The 20,577-nt window shown below is 38.7% G+C and overlaps 1 protein-coding gene across 1 annotated transcript in view; it reads right to left on the minus strand.

The window, feature by feature from the left end:
- eif3s10 (eukaryotic translation initiation factor 3, subunit 10 (theta)) overlaps nt 1–16,993 on the minus strand; it is a 35,446-nt gene extending 18,453 nt beyond the window's left edge. Inside the window, exons 1-7 of the mRNA XM_069900056.1 lie at nt 16,874–16,993; nt 14,161–14,351; nt 13,041–13,177; nt 10,614–10,777; nt 6,379–6,578; nt 3,845–4,053; nt 2,535–2,706 (exon numbers count right to left, since the gene is read on the minus strand). Of these exons, the coding sequence (XP_069756157.1) occupies nt 2,535–2,706; nt 3,845–4,053; nt 6,379–6,578; nt 10,614–10,777; nt 13,041–13,177; nt 14,161–14,351; nt 16,874–16,922 (1,122 nt within the window). The 5' untranslated portion in view covers nt 16,923–16,993. The remainder of the gene's footprint in view (nt 1–2,534; nt 2,707–3,844; nt 4,054–6,378; nt 6,579–10,613; nt 10,778–13,040; nt 13,178–14,160; nt 14,352–16,873) is intronic.
- Between the last annotated feature and the right edge of the window lie 3,584 nt (nt 16,994–20,577).

Here is a 20,577-nt window from a genome sequence, read left to right on the forward strand (position 1 = left end):
CTGCACTTACTCCACCACATATTTTCTCTATGAAAGGATATTTACAAAATACAAGCGTGGGAAAAATAGTAACGGAGATACCACACACATGCACAGTTTATAGCAGGCATGGGAAAGTAAGACCGGTAATTAACAACATAGTTTATAGTGAGCATAAGAAATTTGTAGCAGCAATAAAACGTGCACAATTTAAAAACGGGTGTGGGAAGTAATAGGTGGCAATGAAACACGTGTATGATTTACAGACGAACTTGGGGGGGAAAAAAATTGCAGCAGGGACACAACAAACTGGGTACATACAAAATGGCAAAATTCAAAATTTTGATCTTGGCAGTCTTGAGAGTATCTCTTTGGCCTGAGTGCCATGGTATTCCGAGAAAGAGGATATTCTGGCTTGGGCACTGCACCTTATCAATGGGTTTATGTGGTTTTTTTTTTTAAAAAAAAACACAGCCAGAAAATTATTCTCAAAATTCTACAATGCAGTCAGTATAAAAAGTCCTGCAGGTAAAATATTATTCCAATATTTTACCTCCTGGACCCCCTGCATAATTTCATGGACTGCCTGCAATCTACACAAAATTGCAGGCGTTCGGCATCAATAATTGGACATTACTGATGATGAGTCACACACAGGTTATACGTCATGATCACAGTGGCATCCCATGTCGACCAAAAATGCTGCACCTCAGGTATTTAGTGTAAATGCACGGTGAGATCTGAATTTTTGGTGTTCTGGTCTTCCAGTGTGAACGACCATACCAGAAAGTAGGTGTGATAATTGCCGATGATAAAAAGTCGCCAGTTATGAGCTAAAAAACATAATTGTTAATTTACCAGACCTGTCCCCTGAGGAGATTAACATATTAAATGCCCCTGAGACAAGTCTTAGATGGACCTTGCAGGAGGATATCATCGATATAATGGGCAATTAACACCTCTGGGGGAAGTTGAATGGGTTATAAATCACAGGAGATTAACTGTGGCAGATAGTGGGGCTATGAAATGTGTATTGTCTCTTGTCCCAAGTAAATGCAAATTGATTTTGTGAGTTGGAAAGTAGAATACTACACCCTTGCGATTATTAATGTTCAATACGAGAATATTTTGACAAGTTTAAGATTTTCCACATTATAGGTCTGTGCACATTATAGGCGTGAAAATATGATATTTCTATACAATAATGCACTATTTGAACAGAATAGTAATTTTATCACAGCATAGTATTTCAACCAGTTGGAATGTTCTTTCAAGTTAGAAATGTATGTTTTTTTTTTAAATTAAGGAATTTTTAACATTTTTTAAAATATGTTCAAAAATCACATACATTAGAAATCTGATTGATTCATTAGCTTAGCAGTTCACCACCATGCACCAGTTACTAAAAATTTAAACACCTAAGCAACACACTTGAGTCTGCAAGGAAACTAGAAAGTGTAAACTTAACTCGGACTGCAGGCAGAAAATCTGTCAAGTTAAATGTAAAAACACTGAGGAAAAAGTAATGAGATGGCCATTTAACTGCTATAAAATCCCAAAAATAGTTCACTAATGCTTTTTCTGACAGGAAAACTACTGTTGCATTCCAAGAATGAATTTAAAATTAGACTTACAGCACAGTAACAGGTTATTTCAGCCACGTGACCAGGTTTGAATCTGGCACTGTCTGTCAGGAGTTTGTACATTCTCCCCATGACCTGCATGCATTTTCCCCAAGTGCTCCAGTTTCCTCCCACCCTCCAAAACATAGGTAGTTGCAGGTTAATTGGGTGGCACAGGTTTCAAAGGCCAGAATCAGTATCAACCGTGTGGTAAATAGAACTTTTAATTTTCTAAATTTAAATACAACAGCATAATTTTAGAGCCTCCTAAATAGACACATGAAAATGTAGGGGTGGAGGAATATCTGTCAGAAGCAAGCAGCAGATTTTTAGTTTGATTTGGACATCATTTTCGGCACACACATGGGCCAAAGCGCCTGTTCCTATGCTGCACTCGTGTCCTATTTTCTCTGACCACAATACTAAACCGTATTGTGCAAAGTAAATTAGTATGAATGGAGATAATTATGCTTTATTAATGTTGGCACATTATGTTGATAGCTGCTTAACATTTGTACTTACTTTTTCTAAATGAATCTTCAATTAAGGATGGCATAGAGAAATAATTTTCTGATTTTGTCTCAACTGATTTTGATCCTACAGCTCCATTCAACTTTTCTAATTTTTCACTTTAAATTTTAAACATACAGCACTGTAACAGGCCCTTCCGGTCATGAGCCCGTGCCACCCATTTACAATCAATTGATCTATAACCCCCTGTATGTTTTTTGAATAATGGGAAGAAACCGGAGCCCCCAGGGAACAACCCACGCAGACACAGGGAGAACGTATAAGCTCCTTTCATACAGCTTGGGATTCAAACCCTGGTCCCAATCACTTGTGCTGTAAAGGCATTGCGCTAACTGCTACGCCAACCGTGCCGCTCTTCAGGAAAAATAATTTTCTCTTATTAGGAACATTAAAAAATTATACCATGTCATTAATTAAACTTTGCCGTGTTGGGGGTGCCTGTAATCCCAGTAGCGTAGCGAGTCGCCGATGTTTTTCAACAATAATACCATCCATATCTAGCAACCGGGCAATGTCCGTTCTTTCAGGGGTAATAGGAATTGATAAAGTAGCCAAGAGTACCCTGGTAGACATTCTGTAAATTGAGCCAATAACAACAATGAATAAGTAATTAAAGGTACAATACAAAATGGGTATTGTAGATAATCAGTGGAAGACCTGACTTAAAAAAATACAAATTTGATACATTGGGAAAGTGGATGGCAAAACTCCTGCAGATATTAGATACATTAGTACTAACCTAAATAGCAACAGCATTTATTCGATGTATCAAAACTGTGCTAAATAAAGCTAAACTTCAATTAAAAATAGCACTGATAAATTAATTTTATAACAATAAAAAGTGTTTTCAAATTTGAAATCAGTCTAATATAAATGAGCAACTACTCAATATCAGAATAGCTTTCTAACTTGCATATGATTTACCTGCTGCAGTTTAAAAGATGAACTCCAAGAATTCTTTAAAAAATCCACAAAATTTAAATAGAGCATCTTAATAATTAATTTCTTTCTATTGCTTATTACTGAAATAGTTAGAATACCTGGAGAATTTTGTTTTGGAATGGGAATAAAATACAATTCTAACCAGCAAAATTTAATTAAAGGAAACATGTTAAAAGGAGCCTATGGATTTTTCCCCCCAATTCAATGGTTCACAACTTAAAAATGGATTGGTCAAGGTGCTAGCTCTTTTAGTACTATGAAAGTTAAACAAAATGAACATGCATCTGAAATGGAAGAAATCAGCATGATGTCACCTTTGTGTAAAGGCCTGAAGTCACACAAAATTTAAAATATTTTGGATTATACTTAGGTCCCCGAAACAGAAATCAGGCAACCAAATTTAAATGTAGTTAAGGATACTCTTTCTCCAATGCAGTGAATCGAAAGTGCCTGAAAGGGTAAGCTGTTCTCTATGCGTCAACCATAATCAAACTGAATTCACTCTGAGTTATTTATCTTGTCCTCCCTAGCCAAGGGAAACACCTACCAAGATTCCTAGAGACCGACACCGCTCACCCTCAATGGAAAATTGGAGCTGTGAACCTACATCTTATCACTTCATGATGTAGGATATTAGCATTCAAATTGCACCTCAACACATCCTCTTATTGCTGCAATGTTCCATTGGTTCTGTACGATGCCTTTTCTCCAAATAATTGCAAACTAAAGAAAGCATTCTTCCATTCATCAATTGTTAAAGATTTTTGCACCTCTGCATCTCCTCTGGGGAAAGATTTTTTCTCATCTCTCTGGACAAATGATATAGTCGGTGAAGAGTGGATGCATGAAATAGAGCATTTCCTGACTTCCAAAATACGGTGGAAACTTTATTATAGTAGTTTGCCATCAACTGTGGCTTGGGAGGCTTCTTCGACAAGGAGAACAGTCCATGAATGTCTTCGACTGCTTTGAAAGCTTCCTAGAAAATAAACAATATATTAGAAATTCTTAAATTTTAATTAGACAATGTCTGATAGCTATTCTGTCAGCATCTTGTTGAACATTCATTTAAACCATGCCTTTCAATACAAGTGAAGTTGTTCATGTAAGGGAATCCATTTAAAAAAAAACCCAGCATCAGGTGGGGAAATCTAATTAGGGACAAAGGCCGCAAATAATCAGTTTAGAGGTTCAGGACAAGATGGAAGAACTAAATGACTCTACGTACTCACAAGAAAGGGAGTGCTGACTATTGTTGGTGGAAGCAAGGATGGTAATGGGTGGAGCGAAAACAGATGTACTGCAAAGATAGCTTTTCTTTGAGTGAACAAATTTATGGATTGTCCCGATAGCTTGCGTTTCAGGTTACCGAGGAAGCTTGCCATGATATCTCAACCATCCAAAGATACAGAGGAAGTTCCAGAGCATTGACAAAGGTAAAATGTGCCATTCTTGTTCCAGAAAGGGCACAAGACATTCTGAGCAACCAAAGGCAAGTCTGTTTAATGTCAGGTGAGGATTTTAAAAACAATAATGGGAAGCTTAATTAACAAACCTCTTCATGTGCTCATAAAGAGCAGCAAATTTTAACCACAAATCAAACTTAATTGAATCTTTTGATGAAGAGGATTTTAAGTGTTTGACAAATTACCAATTGAGGTTGATGCAAAGGTTTAGTGTAAGCATTGGCGAAAAAAAAGGAAAATGCAATACAGGGGTATTATGTCAACTGGAGAAAAATAGAGAAATGAGCATCACTGCTCATTTTGGAATAAAGGGCACATTTTCAACAGAGCAGCTATGACAAATTTTGTATCTTCTATGCAGCTCAGTTAGCGCACAAAACCGTTTTCTTGGGAATAGACCATGTATGCATTTTCTCATTGAAGCAATTCCTGCCCCAAGCAGCACCTCCAGCTTTAAATTTTGCTTAACTGACAAAAACCAAATGCAACTGTCAACCGTAAACAGTGTTAGTTAAGAAAATGCAAGTGCATAATGACAAAAACTCACCACATATGCACATCTAAACATGCTGCAATGGAAAACTACAATTATTTTAATAAGCATAAAAGCTTCATTTCTGAAGTGCACAATATTAAACAGAACCTCCTGTTGTACCATTCCACTTATATGGTGTGTGTCACATACTAAAGGAGAGGTAACAAGTTTCTACTGCTCTCCAGTAGTTGCCTTGAACGGGCTGCCAGGGGTAGTGATGGAAGTAGATACGATTGTAGTGTTTAAGAGGCTTCCACATTGACATTTGAATATTCAGGAAATGGAGGGTGCAAGAGTTTTAGTTTTGGGCATTATGATTGGCTCAGACATTATGGGCCAAGGGCCTGCTCCTAGCTATACTGTTTTATCATAAATCTCCCTGGATTGTCAGCTGTTGCTGAGCTCCTACAACCATTAGAGTTAAAAGGTGGTAGATTCAAAGTCCAATTCACACACTCGCCAAAAGACTGGTTGGCATTCCAAAATAGTACTGAGGGAGTGCTGCACATCTGAATTTCTGATCAATATTAAACAAAAAACTTCCCTCCACTCTCAAGTGGATGTGAGACATTCTGTAGAGTAGACAAATCATTATTTTTGCTTTGTCTAATATTTATCCCTCAAGTCAATGTTTTCTTGTTTGTGGAAGGCACCGACGTGCTGCAAACTACTTCACGACACTATAATAAAATGAAGCATTTTTTGAAGTGCTTTGTGATGCCTTTTAAAGGGACATGGCAAGCTCCAAAAAGTTTTCTTTCTTTAAATGACAAGTACCTTTGATCATCAAGTGAATAATCCCAATAGTTTCCCCAAAATAATTCACAAATAACCAATTTTTTTTTTTAAAAAAACTTACTGCATAAATTTACCCTAAAGAGATGGATAGTGAGCTTAATAACTCCAAACCAAAAGGGTGAGCATACCCAAAAAAAAAAATCAAACCCAACAAGAGCAGGATCTGAACAGAATGCAAAAAATCTCAATCCACTTCAATGCAAAGCATCAGGTACAAGATTTTTAAAAATGTTTCCTTTCCTGTCAGTCACCGAATATCACAGATATTCTCATTGTCGAGAATTTTCTGAACAGCTGCATGTTCATTCTGTGATTCAATGTTTCATTCATGAAACATTCAGGTGTGGTGGTGATTCACATCTCGTTTCATTTTAGACAAGGTAGGGTCTACCATAGTTAAGTGTGTTGGGCATTTGGGCAGTGACTATTAAGGTACAATATTGCTTAATTTTAAATAAAATGCAAAGCTATGTTTTACTTTAAATATCATAATAAAGTTTGTTACCTGCCAAAGCTCCATACTAATTGCACTATCTAGTTGTACAAGTCGCGTCTCCAGATGCATGGATTGGCTTTCAGGATTATTGAGGTTGATTGCTGTGCTTTGGTTATGGTGACGCTGGATCTGTCCTAAATGCATGCGCAAGTTGTCACATAACTTACGGAATTCTGCCTTGCGTGTGTACTGCAGGCAGAACTTGAAAGCTACAAGAAGAGGCAAATTGTTACTTTATTAAACATACACGTTAAATATAAACCACATCTCTATAACAGTTGTGCATTATGACAGAGAATCAAGAATTCAGGGAGTCAACAAACAACAAAAAGGAAACAAAGAACTGCCGCTCACATTTCATAAGATTTTTAACAGGATGCCTAACAATATTTTATTTTTGGTATAAAGCTTCAGCTAAAAGGCAGGAAACAAGGAGTTAAAAAGGGTTTCTCTGATTGAAAGGGATAATGATGTTTGTTTGGTGGGTATGTTTTGAAAGATTCTGTTCACTGTATACATCAGTGATTTTGAAATGGGGAGTGGACAGAGTGAGTTAAAATAGTTTTCTAGTTTATAGATGCCACCAAAACAACATGCATAATAAACTCTTGAGAAAATGGAAGTCATTTAAATCTACTGATTGAGAAACTGTTTAAAAGGGGGGGGGGGAAATGAAATCCAAAGTTAGGAAATGTTAAATTCAGCAGAAGATTGATTGTTGGTTTGTTTGGGTACCTCAAAAGATAAGGCTATAATATAAAACTCATTACTCGATTGTTTGTATATAAAATGCAATAAACAATGATAAAGCTAAATAAATAGTTGGAACTGCAACCTTGGTCTTGATAACTTTGCAATGTAAAATGCAATACTGCAAATGAGCAGCAAAACCCATCACAAACTACATTTTGGAGTCTCAATTTTTTTAAATTTAATACGTCACAATATATCAAATTAGTAAAGATATACACACACACAAACTCAGTATGTATATTTACAGTGACATTTTACATTTTTCCCTCTCTATCCTATCCACCCCCCATTAACTATAGAAAGAAAAAACAGAACAGAAAAAAAATGAGAAAAAAAGTGTCAAAATATTTGATGTTCCACCATTTCCATAAGCATAACATGTCTCATTAAGAGTTGGAGGTTTAAAGTTGGTGATTACTAATAAACTTTATATATGGGTTCCAAATTTGTTCCTATTGAGCATCATTGTCTCTTAAATTATAAGTAATTTTTTTCTAATGGAATGCAATTGTTCATTTCTTCTTATCACTGTTGTATTTTCAAAGGTGTTTCCATTTTCCAAGTTATCATTATGGATTTTTTGCTGCTAATAGAAACTTAATTTTTTTTAAATTTAATTTTAACTCTTTATCCTTTATATTGCTTAACAAAAAGATTTTTGGCTCTTTTGGTATCTTATTTTTTGTAATTCGATTTAATATTGAATTTAAATCCTCCCAAAAGGTTTTACTGTCCAAATTGAATGTACTATTGTACTGATTTTTTTTTGTTTACAGAGGAAACACTTATCAGATAGTGTAATTTTTGAATTGTAATAAAGGTGCTAATACTTGACCTACCCAGTCTCTCTTCAATTTAAGATGTTCTGCTTCTGTTAAATCTGTTTCTTGAACAAATGCTAGATCTATTTTCTCCTTTTTAAAAAAATGATGTCAATATTTTTTTCTTTTAATTTGGTTATGTATCCATCAATATTAAGTCATAAATTTCAATGTATTCATTTTGTTAGCCCATATTTTCCAACATACTCCTGATCCTCCAACTCTTGAAAATTAACATGGTTTACTACAAATGATGACACATACACCGTGAAAAAAATTAAGAACTTTAAGAAGACTAAAGAATTGTAAAGCAGTAGACAAAAAGTCAACCCCCCTATTTGAGTTGCCCGTGCTAACTTGCAGGGCAATCACAAAACCCTTAACTTCATAGGCTGCGGTATAAATCGCAATGGTCAACTGATTTTGCAGCCGTCCCTCCCCATCCCCAACCCTCCCCCAAAGAATTTACAACCTTTTTTTCCTAAAAACTGAAACAAAGCTTTCATATAATCAAACTATTAATGCCCAAACATTATATGTATGTATGTATGTATGTATGTATTTGCATAAAATAAATATTTTTAGACATCAATATACATCTTTTTAACTGTCCTTTTCTTACTGAACATTTGGTAGTTGTTCAGCAAAGTATCGAGCCTTTCCTGGGTTTTCAAACGGCCAATTTTCCCACCAGGAATAATTATTTTTAACACTGCAAGACGAAAATGTAGCCTTTCCTCCATAGTATGCCTTTTGTTGAGTTAAACTCCTTCCGCTTCTTTAAAAGCTCGAAGCTTATGTCTGGATAGAAAAATATTTTATTCCCATTATATTCCAATGGATTGTTACTTTCTTTCATTCTTCTAGCAGCCCGCTCCAATATTTTTTTCCCTTGTTGAATATCGTAGTAGCTTAACCAATATGGAGCGTTGGTTTTTGTTGCAAATGCGGTTTTGGTGTCAAAGCGCTGTGGGCTATTTCGATTTCCATCTCTTCTTTAGTCTCTAGAATTTGCAGGATCAATTTATTTATTTTTTTTTTTAACTTTTTATATTCGTGCCTTCCTCACCTTCTTTCAGGCCACTATTTTTATTTTATTACGTCTGCTGAAGTTTTCAATAATGGCAATGTTCTGGGTCAATAAATCCTGTGACTTCTTAACCTCTATTCCTCGCTTGTTTTTTTTCCTTTAAAAGTCATTTCCATACCTTTCATTCTCTCTTCTAGTTCTTCATATCAATTATTACATTTTCCATTCATTGAAATTTTTGTGTGTTTCCAGTAGTCTCCATTAACTTTGATCTCTGCCATCAATGTGTCCATCAGCACGCTCATCTGATCAAAGTACTTTATATCTACCACTTGTGTTTGATTTTTACCTTTCATCTTCTTCTGTATCATTCTTGTTTCTTCCAAATCTTTGGTCTCTTGTTCCCTATCTCGTGTTCCTTTCCATTAGGCTTTCAGCGACTTGACGCCACCGTCCGCAGTCCTCCATGCCTTGATTGGAACACGTTCCGCATGCATGCGCATTGGCATCCCTCTCTCCAACTCGCCAGCCATCGCTGGAGCCTGCCCTGCAGTACGTTGCCCCACTGGCTTCACAGCTCGGGCAGCCTTCCCCAGGAGAGTCCCTGGATCTGGAACACTGGTAATGCCTTCCTTTTTGTCTTTCGCTTTTTCCCCCTCTATTTCTTCTTTACTATTCGAGGTGACTTTCTCCTTCTTCGGTGCCATCCTCCAACTTTTCCTTCAATGTTAAACTGATTTTTAAGTTTTGTGCCTCTCAGCTTTGTTTTTCTAATACTTTTTAAAAAAAAACTTTTCTCTGGAGAGGGCTAGTTTCACTGGACCAGTCGCTATTCCATCACATGACTCCCAGGGTCTCAACTGAGGGAATAAATGTTGTCATTGATAAATTTTAGCCAGGATGAGCATCCCCTGCTCATCTTGAAAATAGCACCATGCACTCTTGAGCATCATCCGAATTACAGCACATCCAAATATGCAGAAGCAAATCAGCACAATTTGTCTCTATCCCTTAATTTTGTGCTGCTCTGTGGAGTTGGGCAAGAACTATAAATCTAAATAAACCAGTAAGGGGCTCAGCAGCTGAGGGTCCCACAAAGGCTGTGGATCACTTGTGGTTGGAGGACTCCTTCAAGCTGCTGGTGACTGGCTTACGAGAACCAGATATTGAAGCTGGGATTCAAGAGTGTGTCGAGGAAAAAGACTACCAAAGGGCCTTGGGCACTCAAGACTTCCTGACCTTAGCAGTGGCTTGGATCGGGGGCTCAGGTTGCCGATAGAGGAATCTGTGCAACTGCAGGAGCACTGGAGCCGAATCCATGGACACTCAGTGACTTTGAAGGGAGACTCTTTCTCTCATACTGTCAGAAGCGCCAGGCAAACTAATAGTGCCCACCTTACTGCAGGCATAAATAAAAGGGGTTTAAAGATGAAAAAAAAAATTTAATTCTTTCTGTGGCTGTTGAATGAATTATAGGGGATACAAACTGGGGGGTGGTGGAGATCAAATTAAAATTTTTGGGTATGTTAACAAAGGAATCTAGGGAGACGACAGCTAGAACAGAAACAATTCATTGAGCACAGTGATTTTCAAATTGGGATGACGAGATACACAAAATGTATCCAAAAAGGAAATTCCACCTTGTTGAGCAATGTCGTGATAAAGGCGCTCCACTTTCGAATTGTTACGCAACAGATCCAAACACTGTCTGTAGGACTCCCAAAGAAATTTCACCCAAGGTGTCAGCAAAAGGCGATCTGTGCGATCTTGAGTGTCCTCACCACTAACCGCACTCAACAGGACACTGAAATAAAAAAATAAATATTCCATCAAAATGCCTGAAATATATTTCAGTTTCATTTAGTCAAGCAATTAAAGGGCTACCATTGAAGCCATTTCCACGTGATAGCACAGGCCAATTATACTCTGCTCCGGAAACGAAGTCAGTAAATTAAAAATAGAAAACAAATGGGACTCATGTAAAGGAAACTATAAATTCTGCTCAAGTCATGCTCGCATACACATTGCCTCAACTCAAATATTTTGATTTGATTACACATATAAACTCACAAATAATTAAGGGTGTTAACTTTATCAATATCAAACATATTTTCTGGCTAGAAGCAACAAACAAACAAAATCTGTTATCCTGACAGAGCCGAGATGCTCAACAAAGCGATCTCCCAGTCTGCCTCCAGTTTCTCCAATGTAGAGGAGAGCACCAGATGACCCACTCAGATTCACAAGTAAAACACTGCTTCACTTGGAAAGACTGCTTGGGGCCCCAAATGGTGCTGAGGGAGTAGGTGTGGACAGAGATGCAGCATCTCCTGTGGTCACAGGGGTAGCTCCCAAGGGGACAATAGGTAGTGAGGGAGGAGTGGACACACAAGTCTCAGAGGGAGTGGTCCCCGAGGAAGGTGGAGAAGGGAACATGTGTCTAGTGGTGGGATCACAAAGGTGGCAGAAATCGTGAAGGAGGATTTGTTGGATGTGGAGACTGGTGGGGTGGTAGGTGAGGACAAGAGGAATCCGGTCCTTGTATGTGGGGATGGAGGAGGGCAGATGTATGGATAATGGAGGCTACGCGGGTGAGCACCGAGTTGATGGAGGCAGAGGGAAAGTCATGTTGTTTGAAGGAGGAGGACATCTCTGATGATCAGACATAGAAGTTCTCATCTTGGGTGCAGATGTGACAGAAAAATTGAGAGAATGGAATGGAATCCTTCCAGGGGACAGAGTGGGAGAGGAGTAGCCAAGGTAGCTGTGGGAGTTAGTGGGTTTGTAGAAGATGTCTGTCAAGAGTTGTCTCCAGAGATGGAGACAGAGCAATCGAGAAAAAGGTGAGTGCTGCTAAGAGATGGACCAAGTGAATTTGGGGTCAGGCTGGAAGTTGGCAGCAAAGTGGATGAAGTCAACAAGCTCATCATGGTTACACGAGGCAGGTGTAGCTGGAAGAGTTGAGGGGCCTTGCCTGTATAGGCTTGTAGCATGGATTGCTCCACCTAGCCAACAAAAAGGTAGGCATAACTGGGGCCGATGCAGGTACCCATGGTTACCCCTTTAACCTGGAGAAAGTTGAATGAAAGGAGAAATTATTGAGGATGAGGGAGACTTCTTGGCTCAACTGTCAAGAAAAGAAGGGTTTGAGGCCTTGAGTATAGGGCCTAGGGGAAGTTTATTTGTCATAAAATACCTAGGAAAGTGAGAAGGATATATAGAAGTGATAGGAAGCATTGGTAGATAGGTGAAAACAGGTATCAGATAAGGAAGGGGGAAGGAGAGAGTGGGGGAGGAGGTAGAGATTAGGCAGATGAAACAATGTGAGGGTGGGAAGGGTAGAGACAAAATCTGGTAAATGGAATCAGATAACGAAGGAATGATCAACAGATGAAGCTGAGATTTACTTGAATAAATTTTAATTTGTTCTTATGCCACAGATTTAACTGATCAGCGTATCAAATTAAAAGTTCTATTTACAAGGGGGAGCCTTTTTTGGCATTTGGCAATTAAAATTTAAAGAGTGGACTGTATACAACAGCACACAATTCATCTCACCATTTTGAAGGAAATGGGGTATTTCAATTATTTTTTCCATTGGCTTGGACAGAACTTAAATCAATTTTTTTTTAAAGATTCCTTAGTCAATGACGAAAGGCAAGTAAAAATTTCAGAAAACTGTCAACTGAAACACAAAAAAAAACCACAAAAAAATGGTGGAAGGCAGGTGAGGCAGCATCTCTGCAGAGAAGAAAAAAACAGTTAATGATTCAGGTCAACAGGTCAAGTATTCCTCAACACTACCAGAAAATCAAGATGACCATTTAAAGGCGTAAAGAGCACGAGGAAGGGGGCTAGAATAAGACTGGCTCCCTGTATTTAAATAACTTCTAAACAAAACAAGTCCATTTTAAACAAAGCTATATTACATATAATGCAACGATATTAAATGTTTGCAATGGAGATTTACCTTCGCAACATAACAAAAGATCCACATGCGCCAAATGATCAGATTTCAATTTTACACTTTAAATAAAACTTGGGTCTAATGCTTCAATGTTGCTTACCTTTCTGGAGTCTGAATATTGTCCAAGTCTTCAATATCAAGTACCATCTGCTGAGATTCCCCTTTAGCAGCTTCAGTTTTTTCTTCAGCTAACTTCAGATAAGCCCTAACCACATCTTCCAAGGATTTGATATTCACCTGTTTAAAAAAAAAATTAAAATATTGCCTTTTTTACTTAAAAAAATCTACAAAAGGCCAACCAGAATATACATCCAAATTAAGATTACTTCACTTCATCCAAAAAATTATCCTTGGAGGAAGTGAACTTTAAAATCAAGTAGTTTATACTTCAGAACCCTTTTTAAAAATAAGTTTCCTTCCATTTCACACACCATCCCAAAATATCCCCCACACTTCAGTGTTAAGGGTCTGGAACTCTCTCTAATGTCGCTGGAACTATCATTTGTGTGGAACACAACCAACTTCTCAAAGGCTATTTAGAAATAGACACAAAAATGCTGCCCGCATTATTGATTTGCAATCTCAGAGAAATTACAAATTTAATCCATTGTGGCAAATTAGCACTACCAGGTGTTGGCATGGGTTACACTAACTCTTTCTAGCCAGAATTTTTTTTAAAATGAACACCCATGCAGAAACCTGGCTTGCCTTATTTAAATTAATTAGTTGAGGTGAGTGAATGTATTTTTTTTATCTGCATACTTTAATCTACCAAGAAGTAAAAACACAATGCTGGAGAAACTCAGCAGGTCAAACAGCAAAAATAAAGATACACAACCAACATTTAGGGCTTGATCGTTGATACCTTGATTCATATCAAGGCCGAAACGCTGGTTATATATATTTATCTTTGCTACATAAAGTACACTGTTTGACCAGTTAAGGTTCTCCAACATTGTTTTTACTTCAACTACAATGTCTTTCACGTATTCTTCCAAGAAGTTGGTAGAGAGAAATAAATAAGGAAAGAGGAGAGATCATGGAAAAATGCCACAACCATTACATCCACATACAAGGAAACTAAGGCAATATTTGAATAGCAATTGACAGAGAAAAATTTGGCCAAAATTCATTCTGCTAACTTCCAACATGAATGGATTAACAATTTTCAATATTTTCTTGTGTTTAATATTCATGCATTGAAATGCAACACAACTCACCTGCTGGCATATATTCTTGTACTGATACAATCCTTCTTTTGCCAGGTGGCTCTTCCGAAGATCCACACATAGCTCGAGATATTTGAGCATAATAGGCTCGTGTATTTTCTGCCATGTTCGATGCTTTTTGCTCTTAATGACATCATACAAGACATCAAGAGCAGGCTGCTTCTTGCCAACTTCCAAGAACTCTGCAATTTAAAAAGGCAAATTAATAAAAACCACTACATTGCAAACTTAATACAAAAGCATTTAGTATTAAACATTCAAACATTTACAAATAAACCATCATATCCATTTGTTTTTAAATATATATATTAATCTTAATTTTTAAAAATTGTAATTCTTCCCCCCCCCACTCCCCCACCCCCAAGATCAACATAATTGCAGGTGGATCAAAATCCTTCTCCAAATTAACTTGCATGCCTCCATTAAATGATGCAACTTTACTTGCATCTTGGTGAGTTCAGGGAGGAGGGTTTGGGGCACTACCTAAACACACAACAATGATTCCTCTTGCTTCAGCCGACAACCACCACTTGGATTTGCAAAAAATCTATGATCTTCATTTTGCTTGCCCAAGAATGTCCATTCAAACTTGAACAAAGCATTTGCCACCAATACTACATGAAGTGACAAAAAATGGCATCCAAGTTTTAACAAAACCTGGAGTTACCAACGTCGTCTGACTGAAAGTTCAGCTACAATTTGTTCCAACATATTAGTCCTTTTAACCCCATTTCCTTCAACATCCATCATCAATAAAAGTTCTCTTTAAATAAAAACAACTGTTCAAAGAGCAAAAAGTTCCTGCCTTTGCAAATAGTAGAAATTAATAATGCATTTCAAAGAGGTGAACAATCTACTTGCTGCTGCCTCAGTTAACTGTGGAAGGTTCAGAATTGAAGAGAACAATGGAGTTCACAGCAAGGGTTAAATAACTTGTTTTTGCAATATTTCACAGGATGAAATTGTATAATATCGACAGCATCTTATTTTTATTTTGTTTACATCTGCAATTTTAATCAAGTTCCGAGATGAAAATTTCATCCCAACTTGTCAGTCGCTCGTGTATCAAACTGCATATAGTTAAGTCAACTACTTTTATTCCATACCCCTCAAAATATTAGTTGTTAGTATGCTATTGCAGCCTGGGTTCAAATTGTAAGGAGTTTGTACATTCTCCCTGTGATGTTTCCCCAGATGCTCTAGTTTCCTCCTACTTTTCAAAAACACATGGGGTTAGTAGACTAATTGGGTGGCACAGGTTTCAATAGCTCAAATCATATTCTACTGTGTTGTTAAAAACATTGAAACCCTAACTATTAAGACTCAAAAATATGAATAGTCAGTTTGAAGCATTCTGCTGCCTTGGAAAATGTTTCCAGTTCCTTTACAACCCAGCTACACTTTGAACCACATCCTTTCCCACTAGTCAAAATTGAAAATCCATTGATCATTTCCACACTTTAATCACTCTTGAATTTGAATGGGTAACAAATTATGTAATAACACAATCTTTAAACTCCAGTATACCCTCGGCATTCGGATGAGAAAACTAAATGAAATACTCCAGTCTGTAGAATGGAATGCAACTTCCTGCCCTTGTTATTTAATGTCGATCAACATCACCACTCAGAGTACAAGTCCAACATCCTATTAACCTCCAATTACTTTTAAGAATGAAAAATATAATCCAATTCCCTTTAAAAAAACAAAATCAGAAAATGCCTCACATTACACATCTGTGGCCTGTGAAGAATCCACATGCATCTAATTCCAAGATATAGGAGCAGAAGTAGGCCCATTAAGTCTGCTCTGATATTTCCCAAACTACTATTTCTTGCTTTCCAGTACATTGGATTTCCAATATCTGTAATATTTTAGGGTGTGACATTGCAATGATTTTTTATATTCCACACAAATTCCTTCTAAATCTAACTTCTCTCACCCCTTCAGCAGACGCTCTTGTACTGATTTCCTTCTCAGTTGCCCCCTCTGGCAACATTCTGATCGCTCTTCCAGCCCTCTTGTTTTAAATCTTACAATCTTGTATTTATTCTAAGTTCACACTACCCATTCTTTTGAGCTAATTACTGCAGAACCTCATTAACCACCTTGCAAACTGACTTGACCTTATTAAGACTCCCTTAAAAAGTTCAAAGACTGGAATGAACACTTCATTCAAGGTTCTGTCCAAACATTCCTGAGGCGTGGAAAATAAATGCTGGCTGGCCACTCCAGTAAACTTCACAAGCAAAAGCCTTAATTTGCTTTAAACACCCTACACCCGATGTTGAAAGAAATTTACTCCTTTAACCAGAGCGTGAAAAATTTAAAAAAAACACCAGAGGTGGTTTCAGGAACACCTAAATACGACACACTTGTCAAAATTAAAAAGGGAGAGAATATTTATGTGTAATCTGTAAAATGTTTAAAATGCAGGCTCCATTTATAGTTCCGGAAAGGCAAAAAAAAAAACCCTAACGCATCAGATATTAAAATGCACTCGCTGATTGTACGGCCCTTACTCGCTACCCGGCTCGTTTATGCAGGGTGGCCTATTCAAGCGAGGAGGCGCAGGGAAGGCTCAGGCAACGTGTGCACAGGCCAGGCCCGGCCCCAGGCCAGGCCCGGCCCCAGGCCTGCAACGCCTCCACTCGCACCGCCGAGGCCCAGGGCCCGAGCCCTCCCCTCCCGGCCCCTCACTCACCGTTGGCCCGCTTGAGAGCATTCTCCGGTCTTTGGAAGTACGCCGGCATGCTTTTCCGAACAGCGGAAACACCCGGAGCTTCCGAACCGGCCGCTTCAAAATGGAGGCCGCTCAACCCACGTGACCGCCCTCCCCACGTGACCGCCCTCCCGGCTGCCGGACCGAGCGCGCGCGCCGCGCGGAGGACGGGAGCGCCACTCACCGAAGTCCTGGTCATTTCCACTGCGGGCGACGCGGTGCAAGAGGTTATTCGTGCACCAGATCCGTCCTTCTCACCCAACCCCTGCCCTGCGTTGCAAATGGTGAGTGGGAGTTTAAACCGAAATCGATTCGGTTACTGTTTTCAAAGATGATCCCAAGGCTATGCCCACGTTTGTCACTCAGCTAACATGACCAAAGAAGAAGCTGTGGATACTGTTCAAGGTACAAGAGGATACGGGTGGACAGGATGCAGAGTTGGGTGGGAAGGTGGCAGGTTGAGTTCAATCCCATTAAGGGTGAGAGGATGCATTGTGGAAGGCTGAGTGGTGGGAGACTCAACAGTGTTGCAGAGCTTCAGGGTCCAAATCCATACATCCCTCAAGCCTGCTATGCAGATGGATAGTATTAGTTAAGAAAGCCTATTGAAGTTGAAGAGTCAAGACATTCTGTTGTAACTCTACAAATCTCTGGTCACCTCATTATAGGAAGGGTGTGGAAGCTATGGAGATTTACCAGAGTGTTACCTGGATGGAAAACGTGTCTTATGTGGCAAGGTTAGCAGAGCTTGGGGCTTTTCTCTTTGGAGCAAAGGATGAGGGGTGACTTAATGGAGGTCTATAAGATTCTGAGAGGCACCCCTTAGTCCTAGGGTAAGTTTAACAAACACCAGAAGACATCTGTACAAAGTGAAGGGAGGAAAGTTTAGGGGAGACATCACGGGTAAGTTTTTTTTAAAAAACCACAGAGAGTTGTGGGTGCCTGGAATACAGTGCCAGGGATGGTGGTAGAGGCTGGAAAAATAGGGACATTTTGAGAGACTCTTAGACAAACACATGGATGAAACAAAACTAGAGAGCTATGAGATAGGGAAGATTTAATTTTATTTTTGGTAGGAATATATAGGTTGGCAATACAATGAGAGCTGAAGGGTCAGTACTGTGCTGCAGTAATCTCGTCACTTTGGTATAATGCCTGCTTAGTCTCCTGCTCTATTTCCATGTATGTTCACACCTTCAAAGCTAAGTATATATATATGTGTATATGAGTGCATGTATGCATATAAAAATGTGTGTGTATATATATGTGTGATTGTGTGTGTGTGTCATCCAGCTCCATGAAGATCAGCATGGCCAAGTCACTCACAATGACCTCTCAGAGCCCTTCTCAATAGGCAATGGTGTAAACCAAGGCAGTGTCCTTGTGCCAACTCTCTTCACCATCTTCTTCAGCACGATACTCCAAAGGGCCACAAAAGACCTTGATGACGAGGACGGTGTCTACATCCAATAACGCACCGATGGCAGCCTGTTCAACCTGAGGTGATTACACTCCCACACCAAGACACTGGAGCAACTCACTTGAGAGTGACTCTTCACTGATGCTGCTACCCTTGTTGCCCATACAGAGACAACCTTGCAGCGTAGAACATCCTGATTTGCGAAGGCTGCCGAGCTCTTCGGACTGGAATTCAGCTTAAAGAAGACAGAAGTTCTCCACCAGCCCGCATCTCAGGAAGAGTACCACCCTCCCTGCATTACCAGTGGTGAGACTGAGCTGAAGACAGTCCACCTGCTCAGCTACCTGGTTTGCACCATCTCATCAGATGCCAGGTGTATTGGCATAAAGAGGTTGACAACAGACTGGAAAAGGCAAACAGCGCATTTGATAGGCTGTACAAGAGAGTCTGGAACAACAAGCATCTGAAGAAAAGCACAAAGATCTGTGTGTAGAGAGCTGTTGTACTGACCACCCTCCTGTACAGCTCCAAGTTGTGGGTCACCTACAGTCAACACCTACAACTCCTTCAGTGCTTCCACCAACGCTGCCTCTGCACCATCCTCAACATCCACTGGAGTGACTTTGTCACCAGCATTGAAGTCCTCCAACAGGCAGATGTTACCAGTGATAGCATCTTTATCAGACCACGCTGATAAAGATGCAGCTACGCTGGACAGGGCATATCTATTGGATGGAGGATCATCGCCTGCCCAAGGTTGTGCTATATGGCGAGCTCTCCACTGGCCATCATGACAGACAGGTTCTGAAAAAGAGGTACAAATCCCTTGGTGCCTGTCGCATTGACCATCGCCAGTGGTCTGCTCTAGCCTCCAATCGCATGGCCTGGCAATACACCATCACCAGTCAGTCTCCTCCTTTGAGAATGCACACAGGATTGGTCTTGAGGACAAAAGGAGATGGAAGAAGAACCGTGATACAGCAGCACCAAACCCAGAACAGATTTTCCTTTACTGCCAAGCATGTCTGTCCTGCATTGGCCTCGTCAGCCACCAGTGAGCCTGCAGCAGACGTGGACAGCCCCCTTCCTAAATCTTTGTTTGCGAAGTCAAGCCATGATATCCATATGTGTATATCTTCCTTTAGTGCCTGTACCTTCAGTTTGCTTCTACACTCTGAAACTTTCTCCTTGTGCCATGCCACTTTCCTCACTAACAACAAAATCTGTTTCAAAATCTTAATTCTTTGAGCAGTCTTTCAGTTTACCCCTCCCTCAATTTATCTCATTAATTTGGTATGTATTATAGAAATCTAATTGCACTTGTAATGAGTGATGCTTAGACAGGTGTAATAAGCTTTACAAGGAATGCCAATATATTTTTGTGTTACTATAATTTGTATTCAGTGTGAATGTGTTTACTATGTTGCAACGATAGCATGTTTGTATACACTGAGATTTGGTGAATTATGAAATCTGCTGCAGGTTTTTGATAGGCAAATATACACATGCATTGTTAGAATTGTAATTTTGTTTAAAAAAAGGTACCATACCATTGAGATGCATGACATATTAATTTTTATCATATACCCTGTACATTTTTTTGGGAAAGCAATGGCATGTTTCCTACCAATTTGCATTCCAAACTTTTGCAGATATAGCAAGCATGTTACAGGACAAACATTCCAGAGAATGTGAGTTTAAATGCTACTATGGCAAAAAGTGTATTTAAATTCTGTTTTCACATTTCTAAAATATACACGTTCATATCTGTAAAAGTGCATGAAGCTTAAATGATTAAGTATTAAAAAATATTTGTCCTTACCTGTCGTGGGTTATTTATGACTCCAGTCCTACATCAACACGCTTCATTCACATGTCCTCGTTTAGAATAAACAGCATTCACAGGTATAGCATTTCATCATTGAAATATTTTTGGTTTACCATGGTTAAACTCTGAGAAGCCACTTAACCTTATGAAAAGCGAAGTACAGGATATCTCTCTTAATGCAATATCTATTTTTTTTTTCCAAATGCACACACTAATATTTTTCAGAATAAATAACTATGTATGAACAATAAATGACAAACCCCTTTTCATCCCAAGAATAAGTTTTAAAAACATTGCAGACAAGCTTGTTAAATGTATGCATTCAGTGAGATAATTTTCTCCTTAAAATTCAAAAAGATGCATAAAGTTCCTTCAAATTATCACAATTTCCAACTTGAAATTAAATAGTTGTAACTGTCCCAATTCTTTTATACATTA

The sequence above is a fragment of the Narcine bancroftii genome, chromosome 10 (assembly GCF_036971445.1).
Source record: "Narcine bancroftii isolate sNarBan1 chromosome 10, sNarBan1.hap1, whole genome shotgun sequence".
Taxonomy (NCBI): domain Eukaryota; kingdom Metazoa; phylum Chordata; class Chondrichthyes; order Torpediniformes; family Narcinidae; genus Narcine; species Narcine bancroftii.